General features: G+C 39.2%; 1 protein-coding gene and 1 pseudogene across 4 annotated transcripts in view; both read right to left on the minus strand.

The window, feature by feature from the left end:
- The window catches only part of LOC124606742 (ankyrin repeat and BTB/POZ domain-containing protein 2), a 651,374-nt gene that overhangs the window by 59,435 nt on the left and 579,497 nt on the right, over positions 1–12,442 (minus strand). For all 4 annotated transcript variants that reach the window (XM_047138777.1, XM_047138776.1, XM_047138775.1 and 1 more), the window contains one exon: positions 6,210–6,354. In XM_047138777.1, coding sequence (XP_046994733.1) covers positions 6,210–6,354 — 145 coding nt within the window. The remainder of the gene's footprint in view (positions 1–6,209; positions 6,355–12,442) is intronic.
- LOC124608040 lies at positions 8,387–8,504 on the minus strand (annotated as a pseudogene).

A 12,442-nucleotide genomic window follows, 5' to 3' on the forward strand; every position in this document is an offset into this window, starting at 1 on the left:
TTCGCCCTATACTGAAAGATAATAAAGATAATAACTAGGAATACTCAAAATAAATTAGAAAATCAATTACATACAAAAAACTAAGCATGAAATTAGATCTGGTGTTATATTCTTTAAAACTGAGGGCCAAGGTTTCTCTTTCATGGAAATGCAGATAATATTCTTGTATGTTAATGGTAATTAGTTAAAACTGAAAAAATGAATTTTAAGGAGGCAGATGACAAAACAATAGGGGAAGTAAAAATATCCCAGCTTGATTCATCACAAACTATAAGCATTACATCTACACCATGTGTCTTTGACTTGTTTGGCACCATCTGGGAAGTCATGGATATTGCAGAGTTCTACAAATGGATGTAAGAATGCAACATTTAATTTGTATGATCAACTTTCCCATAGTATAAGTGATATTCAAATCTTTTTTGGTACTAAGATGACAAAGCAGCAACACAGAAGCACTCTGTTTTGAGACTACCTGATGTTAACAGGTAAGATGGAGTTTTTCATGATCTGCAATGTAATGTTACTAACGCCTCTTTCAGCAGTTCAATTAATTTGTGAAATTATTCATTTCACAGTGTTGTCCAGATAGCCAGTCTTCTTCAGTTCAAGCTTAATTTAGATTCCTACATTAGTTCTATTGCACTTTTGTATAAGAAGTGATTTATCCTGTCAGTATTAAACAGTTGTCAGCACAAGGAAAAGGACATGGGTCATTTAACTCATTAACTTCAGTTACAAATAGTTAGATAACAGAGCAATTCAAGTTTAATATTCAGCAGATTCTGTTGATAGTTCAAAGATATCATTCGTGCAATGATACACTGGGCTGTGCTATTGCACCTGGAATTATAGCTGAACAGATTTCCTAAATATTGAATTCTAATTAGAATTAATTTATGCATTTTACTAAATTTTAATTAGAATGAAAGTATGGCTTTTGCTGGTAACACATTTGTTCATGCTTTGTTGGTGCTAACTACAGATTACTTTAAAATTAAATAATCTGAACACGTCTTGAGTAGTGCTTTACAAAATCAACAAATATTATTTTAAGAGATTGCGGATCATGGCTTTTTTTAACCGCAAGGTTCAGTCTTGATAATTGAACAGTGAATCTATGTAAGCAAATAAACTTCAATGATTAATTTTTATGTTGTTCAAATATTCTCAATACGAGATAAAACAAGAAGAAGAATATTATTTTGGAGAATAGTTTAGCTTATTAAATGTTGAAAGTGAACTGTCCGCTGCATTTTATGCATGTACTGGAAATGCTCTGATTCTTCGTGCTGCCTCTGAACTACAAAAAAATGATAAACAGATACTCCTTGCAGTCTTATGATTATGCACTGTAATTAATCATTTATGTTTCTGAACAAACAAACTGTATTTACACATAGGTGGCACCATGGCTAGCAGACGGGACTCACATTTGGAGGATGGCAGTTCACACCCACTAGGTTTTCGGTGATTTCCCTAAATCACTCCAGGCAAATGCTGGGATAGCTCCTTTGAAAGGGCATGCGCTTTCCCCCCCCCCCCCCCCCCCCCCAATCGGAGCTTGTGTTTCATCTTTAATGACCTCGATGTCGATGGGATGTTAAACCTAATCTTCCTTCCTTTTCCTTTGTATTTAGACATAATATTTGGTGACCCCAAGTTTCCGAATCATGTGCCATAATGGTCACATCACATGCCAGAATGATAAAACACAATTTTTTGTGTCAACCTTGCCACACAGAACCACTTCTGAACAACCACATCTTGCAATCAATGCCTATGATGACAAATGTACAGAAACTTGCAAGCACTGACTTACCACTAGCAAATGTGAGCCTTAGTCTGATAATTCAGTATTGTGGTTTGCCCAATTTGAGAGTCAGTTTGTCTTTGCCCACATCACCTCAGACAAAACTAAGTATAGTCACATCGTAGCTGCACTTAATGAGCTAATGTCTACGGAAGTACAAGACATTCTTGCTTCACCATCAAGCACTGAGAAATATATCTCTGTCAAGCATGTACTTGTAATGTGCTTGTCACAGACAGAAGCTAAGCAACTTGAAAAACTGGTTCACACTGAAGAAATTGGTGACTGTAACCATCTCAACTACTTCATCGTCTTTGCACTCTTGCAGGCAATGCGATTAGTGATGATATTCTGCAGAATACATGGTTTCCACAATTGCCTCTGGATGCACAGGAAACACTCTCAGCTTGCACTGGTGACCTTGATGCTTCTGCTCAAACTGCTGACCAAATGGTTGAGATATATCAATTGATGAGCATCACAACTGTGACCACCAGAACAGAGACTTCTCTGGAAGCACTGCAAGCTCAAGTAACTGAACTACTTAAATAAGTCGTGGACCTATGAACACTGCACTCCTCATGTGCGATGGTGAGGCTTTTCCAGCAGAAAATGGTGTTTGTCCACAGGGGAGAATATCTCTGATGTTACAAAAAAATTAGCGTTGCAGCTTGGTAGTGTTGACTAATCTTTGAGAAGGGAAATGATGCTGGGAATTGGTAGCAATGGTGTCTTGATTTCAAACTGGACAGCTATTGACTGTTTATAACAGAGTACTCCAACAAGCTACAAATTTTCATTGATACAGGAGCTGATCTCTCAGTTAAACCTTCTCCCCACCTTCCATGACAGAATACTGATGGTAGTTGACTGCATACGGCAAATGGATCTTCTGACATGTCTTACAGCTACATCAACTTACATCTAAACTTCAATGTTCAATTTGGGTTCATATGGAGATTCATTGTTGTTGATGTACTGTATGAGTGTTGGAGAGGATTTCTTATCATTGTACGGCCTCTTCCAACATTCTTGTAATCAACATGTGCCTGATTCTACCACACAGTTATCTAGACTTGGGCACCTATACAATGACAAACATGTTGACATCAAGGTGATGGTGGATGATTCATCATACAACGACCTGAAATCAGCTGTACATCACATACTCCAATACTGGTAAGACACTCAACGGTACATCATACTGTCACCTCACCAACACCACCATTTCCTGGTCAGTTTAATGTCTGCACAGGCATGACAATGCTGCTAAAGAACAATGTTGTCACAATAAATGGTACAGGCTTATGGTGGCTCAACACCAGGCCAGGAAACAGAGCCCTGCAAGAGGAAATGAAAACTCATCATGCAAGACAGTCTACAGGAAAGCAGAAAGTCTGAAACTGTATAGAGATGTGCACAGGGGTAAGCATAACAAATATCAGTTGTGGGTGGCTGACGATAAATCACATGGATACGTCATACAACAACAAGGTGCAAGGCGAGGTCCACAGTGGCTGAACTCAACATCAGAATTGCCCTGCTGACAGGTAAACACTTCCATATGCATGTCTTCCCCCCCCCTCCCCCCCCCCCAAGTTGTCTGCACTATTCTGCTGTAATAACAAACATCAGTTCACCTGCCTACATCGTGGGTACTAAACATGGCCTTGCCGTCTGCGCCCAGGAGAACTAAAGACCACAAAGCAAGAGTTCTCTCTCAAGCTAGCATGAGGGATCTGTCACTCTTAAAGTAGTAGTTGGGCGTCTCCACTCCATATTATCCCTAACAAGAGTAACGGGCGGCACCCCTGTGGTGAGAATCGTCACCTTAATGCCAGAATGATACCCGATTGTTATCCTGTGCCACATATTGAAGACCTTGCTAAGCACATTCATGGTAAGACTGTTTTATCCATGATGTACCTTATGCATGCTTTTCATCATATACCAATTGCACTGGAAGACATAGTGAAAATCACTATTTGAACTCCCTTCAGACTTCGTAAATTTGTCTGAATACCATTCAGGCTGTGCTACACTTCCCAGATTTTCCAGCACTTCATGGCTGAAGTAACTAGAGACTTTCTTTTATGTCTACACTGATGACCTACCAAGAGCATGATTTAGTGACAGACCCATAAAAAATGTATCTTCAGAAAAATTCTTAAGGTACCTTATCAATGCATGAGAAATCTTGCCCCCACAAGCCAGAGTGGAGGTTATTTCTTAGTTTGCCCAGCCACTACAATACAAGAATTACACCATTTCTTGGGCTTGACAGACTTTTATTAACATTTAGTGTGCAATCATTCATTGTTGTTAGCACCATTCAATGAAATGCCTCAGCAGCCAGACTGTGGTCATGTGTGTTTGAGTGTGTATGTGTGTGTGTGTGTGTGTGTGTGTGTGACCTTGTTGACCGAAAGCTCACTTTCTGACAGTCTTTCTGCTGTGTCTATCTGCGACTCAGAATCTCCGCTATATGATGAGTAGCAACTATCCTTTTTATAATATTATTACATTTCATCCTGTATTTTCCATTTCTTGAAATGCAAAAAAGTTCGCATAAACGTGGAGACATGCTACGTTGGACTGTTGAAGAAAAAGCATCTTTGGCCAGAGTGAAAGCTGCTATTGCAGAGGCTGTATTGTTAGCTCATCCTCTTCCTGACACACCTCTCGCAGTTATGGTGGACACATCACCAACTGCAACTGGAACTGTTTTACACCATGTGCAACATGACTGGCAACCTCTAACTTTCTCCGGGAAAAAATTATCACTTTCATGGGCAAACTGCTCAACGTACCATCATGAGCTCTATGTGGCATATGCTACAATCAAAAAGTTTAGGTACATGCCTGAAGGTAGACATTTTATGCATCTCACAGACCATAAGATCCTTGTGTTTGGTTTCTGCCAGATAAGGCACCACCATGCCACTTGCAGCATTTGGACTTCATCGTGCAATTTTCTATGGATATTTAACATGTTGATGGTGAGCAGATTGTGCCAGCAGATGTTCTATCTCAATATAACTCCACAGTGAATGAAATTGACTTCATAACACTTGCCAGTGTTTAGGAAGGAGACAGCAAATTTAAGGCATGCCTTGAAACTTACAGTTCCGGTGTATTAAAATATTGAACTTCAACATGGTGCTATACTGCAATGTATCAATGCCACAAAGTGCAACCTTGCATTAAGGTAGATTTTTGCAAACAAGCATGTTCCTCTCTTCACAGTTTCTCTCACTCAGGAGTATGGGCTACTGTATGATATGTGAAGAAGGAATTTGTTTGGCCAAACACTGAGAATGATAGCAAGGCATTTGTTTGGCAGTGCAACACTTGCCAGTACAACAAAATAATTCAGCTTGATACAGCTCTACTTCATACTTTCATCCCACCAAGCCAATGTTTTGAGCATGTCCACATTGACATCACTGGACCTTTACCACTGGCAAAATGGTACTAACACTGCCTGACAATGACCGTTTCTGTCACTGATCTGAAATCTAATTTATAAAAGATGCAATGGCAGCAGCTGTAGCTACAACCTTCTTTCGTGAGTAGATCACATGCTTCAGCACTCCTCTCTGCATCATTACCCATCAGAGTAAATAATTTGTGTCACATCTCTTTAAGCACTATCAGCAATGTCATGCTACAGAGCATTGGACTGGCAGCCTACTAGGCCAACAGCAACTTTCAAAGGAGATCTTAATGTAACAACAATTGAATTAGTGCATGGACAAATACTTAAACTATCACTATAGTTCTTTACATCACATCAAATAGTACTATTGAAGCCGTTGGCTTGGTGCAACATCTTCACTTACAGATCTGTAAGTTCTGTCCTGGTGCTTCAAAAGAACGTTCTACCCAGTGACTATTTGGTTACCGGAAATCCATGGCACTGGCATGCCATGACAAAACATTTGGTGTTGATATCAATAGCTCATTCATCAAGATATCCACAACAGACTCAAGCCAGCCTTTACCCCAACTGCAACTTAGACCAGTACAGAGACAGTGGCTAACACCTAGATGCTACCTATGGTGATTCCACAAGGACACTGGACACAACCAGTCTTCCACTGCCACAGCCTGTCCCACCAAGTAAGCCTAAAGTCACAGTTTGTTTCGGGCATTGCATATGTTTCAACCCCAGATATCGAAGACACTTGAAGGGGTGTGATGTGGACAGTGAATTGTCTGCTACATCTTATATGTGCAATGTGAACTCTCTGATTATTTGCACTGCTTCTGAACTGCAGACAAATGGTACATGGATGTTCCTTGCTGATAATGCACTGCTTACATTATGTTGAACAAATAAATTGTATTTACACTTGACATAAATATCCAGTTAGTTCTCAGTGTGAAGACTTACTTTATTTGCTGGCAAAAGCTGCAAAGCATGAGGAATAAGATCTGAACGGCCACTGCTTAACATTTTAAATGCTAAATCTGTTTTCAACTTCCGTACACAGTCTTGCTCATCACAGTGTCTCTTTGAACATACAGCTTCCTCTGTTCTGTAATGAAGAAAACAAAAAATGACTGTAATTTGACATGAAACATCCTTGCACTAATGAAATATAACTGTGCATTAAACAAATATGTACTGATAATTTTTGTGGCTTAGGTATTTCAATATATGCAACAAACAAAGCCTTTTTTAGGCAAAATAAAAAAAAAAAAAATCTTTATGTATAAGAAATAATTAAATGTATTAGTGATCAAAACACTGACAGCTGGAGACTTGTGCTTTATTTCTGATCTTGGACTGACCAATTTACCACTAAGAACCAATTTTTAAAAGTATCTGGCATAAGAAAATTATGAGTTCATTCTTAATCAACTGCAGTATCAAGGTTCACTCTGCAATGTCTCTCAAATAGTGATCTCTCAGGTTTTATTGGCATGATAGATTAACAGTGTGCTTTTGGGTGTTCAACTGAGTCACTGTTTCCATTTTATGCATGTTATTTCGATGACCAACCCAGTCATATTCTTCAGGTGCTATGAGTTGTGCTGTTAAGTGTACTGGCTGCCTGGACTTCACCTAGACAGTGACTACCCATAACAGCACAACCTGCAGCACCTGAAGAAGGTGGCTGGGTCACTCATCTAAATATTGTGCAAAAATTGAGACAAAAACTTGGCAGACCAACTGGAATACCACCAATAATTGATTATAATAATTATACTGATTGCAACTGTGACAAAGAAATGAGATAAACATGCTATACTCTTCACCAGTAAAAAAGCACAGCTAAGAATCTACTGCCAAAAGCTAAATGTCTAAATCAGTTTTTATTTTGGCATTTACTTTTGAACTACTCCTGCCTCAATATAAGTCTGCTAACAGGTCACTGTAACAATATGGCTTGTAACTGCAGCTCCCATCTCAGCCTTTGTGGTTCAGGATGTCCAGTGAAGGAGTCTCTGATTTCAAAATTAAATATCTATAAAAATAAGACTGATAAAATGTGAGTGCAACAAACAGGACATTTATTCTTAAAGTGGTAAGAATTTTATACAGAAGTTTTGAAATAGTCTGAAAATCTACTAACAGATGACACTGCAATCGCAATACATAGTGCCTATAAATGGTGCACCATAGCTTAAAATGACCATTGAAACACGAAAGGAGCTTAGTGCATCAAAAGACCATTGAAACATGAAAGGACCTTAGTGCATCAAAAGAAGAGCTTGAAATCATCTATTGAATAATGAGTTTTTCTGGCAGAAGACAGTCCTGTGGCAACAAGGTGCAGTTTTCAAACACGATTTAATGTTCTAATGTTCTAAAAGGGCCCAATGCAGAAACAATTCACAAGCTCTTCTTCAAATTCCAATAGACAGGCAGCTTTGCTGATGATCTAGCAAGGAATTTTGGCCCTGGTCAAACTGTAGTTATTTGGAAATGTCACCAAGATTTCTGGAATTATTCAGCAAAATCCAAGGAAATCCATCAGAACAATTGTAACAGAGACTCGTTTGAAGTGTTCCAGGTTGCAGAAAATACTGAGATAGAGCCCACATGTGTTTAAATTCAAAATCGAAAGCCATCAGGCCATACTTTTTTGCTATTTCCTGATGATATTGTGGTTCATGGAACCAACAGTAAGAAGGTACAAGAACAAACAGACATCTTAAATGAAAAAAAAAATCAAGAGATATGGAATGAAATACCATGTATAGGAAAGGAAGACTATAACAGAAACCAGAGGAGAAAAGACAAGGGACAAACTTAACATTAAAGGGCAGGATATTAAAATTGTGATTAAATTCCCAGGTAACCTGATAATGGAAAATTCAAGAATAGAAACAGACGTTAACAAAAATCTACAATTGAAAAAAAGCACTCCGTCTTCAGGCCACAGGTGGCCTACCAGGACCATCTGACTGCCGTGTCATCCTAGGTGGAGGATGTGGATAGGAGGGACATGGGGTCAGCACAACACTCTGCCGGTCGTAAGATGGTATTCTTGACCGAAGCCGCTACTATTCGGTCGAGTAGCTCCTCAATTGGCATCACGAGGCTGAATGCACCCAGAAAAATGGCAACAGCGCATGGCGGCCTGGATGGTCACCCATTCAAGTGCCGACCACGCCCGACAGTGCTTAACTTCGGTGATCTCACGGGAACCAGTGTATCCACTGCGGCAAGGCCGTTGCCACAAAATCTACAATTGAGCAATACATTTTACCAGTGTGTGAAGGGATGAGTCTGGGGAAGAGAGTGTCTCTGAAGTGTAAGGAAATGCTGTACAAAATGTACTTGACACCTATACTGACATAAACATCAGAGACCTTGACAGCTACAAGAAGAGGGGAGAGTAGAATCCAAGGTAGTGAAATGAAATTCTTAAGAAGTACATTATGGAAAACAAGGAGAGACAGAGTGAAAAATGAAGATATTAGGAACTAAATTCAAGTAGAAAAGCTGAATGAAAGAATTGAAAAGAACAGATTAAAATGGTTTGGAGATGAAAAGAGAATGGAGGATGGAGAGCACCAAAACAAATGACAGAGGCCAAATTTGAGAACAACAGAGAGACCTAGAGCAAGACACATTGACTCAATAAAGACTAGTTTAAGAAGGAATCTGGACTGGAACAAAGCTGTTATAAAAGAAGAATGGTGGGAAGTCCGGGGGAATTGGAGAACTACCATCAATGCTCCATCCTGGTCTGATGCTGGATAAAGGGGAAATGAAGGTGAGAGCAACCAGACCATACCTGTATGAGCTGTGTGGCAGCAAGGAACTAACTTTTTGAAGCAAATTTCCACCATGATTGAGGATCAAGTATTTGACGTTGGCTGAATCTAGTTCACAGATGAAACACATTTCCACCTAAATCGAGTTGTGAAAAAACAAAATTGAAAATTTTGGGGTTCCAAAAATTTCATTTGTGTGAAGTGAAACCACTGTATTCCAAGTTATTGTTTGGGCTGCAGTATGCAGCAAAGGCATCATTCTCTCTTTTTGCACACAAGAAATTATCACTAGCAAACATTATGTTGCAATTTTGGAACAATTTGTCACTCCACAGTTACCATTGAAGGACTGGACAGGCACAGAGTGGATCATGCAAAATGGAGGCAGACCAGATCGCACCAAACAGGTGTTCCGCTTTTTTGATGAATACTTTGCAAATAGACTCATTGCAGTGGAATATTGCAATTTTACTGGTGCAGGACTGGATTAGCCTCCATATTCCCCTCATGGGACTCCTTTTGACTAGTTTTTGTGGGGCACATTGAAATACACTGTCTACCGGAACCATCCCACCATGCCGGATGGACTTGAATTGGCAAATCTGTGTCATCTGAATCCATTTCCATTGAGACACTACAGGATGAGATCACAAATTTCATTGTTTGTTTGTGCTACCTCCATACTACGAGTCATGGACATTTCAAAGAGATTGTGATGTGATTGCAAAGACTGCATGGAGAGGACATGTTTAATTATGCACACTGATACTACACAAACTGCACAGCGTACAGCACCATCTATCAGTAGCTTTTCAGACTGTTTCAAAACTTCTGTAAAAAATTCTTAAAGCGTTCATAATAAATGTATCATCTGTTGTATTTGTCTCATGATCTTAGTTTTTGAGATATTTAATTCTGAAATCAAGGACTCCTTCACTGGACACCCTGTACATTCTGTGTAGTAAATGGAACACAAACATCACTACAAATCTAACAATTATGCATGACATTAAATAATAGTAATAATAAAATACTTTGAGAAAAATTTATCTCTCACTTGGTAAATGGAAATGTTGCAAACAATTAAAAACATATGCATTTAAGAGGAAAATTAAGCTGTTTCAGTCTTTCATAATTTACAAGTTTTATTTATTGTTAAGCTGAAGGACAGTAAATTGAATTACTAAATCCAACGTAATTAATAGTGTGACCTGAGAACAATAAAATATGGTAACTCAAGTGATTTTTTACTGTATATATGTTTTATTCATGAGATGATCCTTCACTGAATGTAACTTTGGTTAATCCACAGCAAAGGAACAAGAGATGCACAATTAAGACAATTTTTACTGTACCATGGAATATAACTTGACCTACAATGGAACATTAAATCTTTACTACAGTTTCTCAGTCTACAGGGACAATAAATGTTGTGGGATTGATAACTGTCATCATTTAACAATTCACAACTGACAAGCATTTAATAACTGAAATGCTGAGAAATCTGTATGTATTCTGAAACAATTTTATCAAGAGCCAACATAAAACTGAACAACAAGAACAGATTTACTAAATAATAATTTTTTCCCTGTGGGAGAAGACTTGTCCTGTACCAGATTTCCTGTACAGATGAACAGCTAATATCATCCTGGATTTTCCACTGTTTGATTTTGCTAAATGGTATTTCTTCCAACCCATAACCCTGTGTTGTTTTCCTTTGCTATTATTTTCTAACAAATTACTTTACTCAGTATCCGTCCTTTTCTTTCTCTTCTTTTCTGTGTTTCACATGTCACCTACCAAAGTGTACCACATGCTCTGACTTATAATCCACACTGTATCAACGATCTCATCCATGCACAACACATGGCTACATGACTGTGCTGGTTATTGGTGCAGCATCTCATGTCCAACATTACTCCCACCAATGTCATTAATCCTACACTTTCAAATTGATCACTCTTCCTACATCACTCTCACATACTTTTGCATGTTATTTTTCACACCTTTCTGTGCTACATGAACTTGTACCTCATTCTACCAACCCGAACCCCCCCTTACGCTTTCTCCTATCTTGTTCCTCCTTTCAAGACACTGTCCATTCCGTTCAACTGCTCTTCCAAGTCCCTTGCTGTCTATGAAAGAATTACAATGTTATCGGCGAACCTCAAAGTTTTTATTTCTTCTCCGTGGATTTTAATTCCTACTCCAAATTTTTCTTTTGTTTCCTTTACTGCTTGCTCAATATACAGATTGAATAACATCGGGGAGAGGCTACAACCCTGTCTCACTCCCTTCCCAACCACTACTTCCCTTTCATGCCCCTCGACTCTTATAACTGCCATCTGGTTTCTGTACAAATTGTAAATAACCTTTCGCTCCCTGTATTTTACCCCTGCAACCTTTAGAATTTGAAAGAGAGTATTCCAGTCAACATTGTCAAAAGCTTTCTCTAAGTCTACAAATGCTAGAAACGTAGGTTTGCCTTTCTTCTAAGATAAGTCGTAAGGTCAGTATTGGCTCACGTGTTCCAATATTTCTACGGAATCCAAACTGATCTTCCCCGAGTTTGGCTTCTACTTCCTGCAGAACCTCAACACCTTCTCCTCCATTCACTTCACCTGGTCTTCCTCAATCCAACAAGCAACCTTCTCAATGTTGACCTCCATCTAAAAAATGGCTACTTCAGTAACTCTGTCCATATTAAACCCACCAACCACCAGCAATAACTCCACTTGGAGAGCTGCCAACCATTCCATACCAAGAAGTTCCTACCACACAACCTAGCCATGTGTGGCCATCACATTTGTAGTGTCAAGCAGTTCTTCTCACAATATATCAAGGGCCTCACTGAGGCCTTCATAGGCCCAAGTCCCATCATCCAACCAAATAGGAGCATTCCCTTCATGACTCAGTACCATCCAGGACTGGAGCAACTGAATCACTTTTTCCACCACGGTTTAAACTACCTCTCGTTGTACCCTGAAATGAGAAATGTTCTAACCACTATCTTTCTCACTCCTCCCACAATAGTATTCCACTGACTACCAAACCCACACAATATCCTCGTCCATTCCTATTCCACCCCCGCTCCCAAACCCCTTGCCTCATTGCTCACACCCCTACAACAGACCTAAATGCAAGACCTGATCCACACATCTTCCCACCATCATCACCTACTCCAGTCTGGTCACAAGTGTGCTCCCTGCCGCCATTGGATAAGCAGCTGCAGCAGCAAGTCGTATACTCCTAGCTCACTCATTTGTTACATAGTTTAATTCTTAATTTCTTTGCGTGTTTTTGGTACTTGCATTGTCTAATTCATAAATTTCGGGCGTATTATAGTATCTGAGAGTTGTAGCATCATGTTTTAGTACCTGAATAGTGTAAATTCGC

This window comes from Schistocerca americana, chromosome 3 (assembly GCF_021461395.2).
Source record: "Schistocerca americana isolate TAMUIC-IGC-003095 chromosome 3, iqSchAmer2.1, whole genome shotgun sequence".
Lineage (NCBI taxonomy): Eukaryota > Metazoa > Arthropoda > Insecta > Orthoptera > Acrididae > Schistocerca > Schistocerca americana.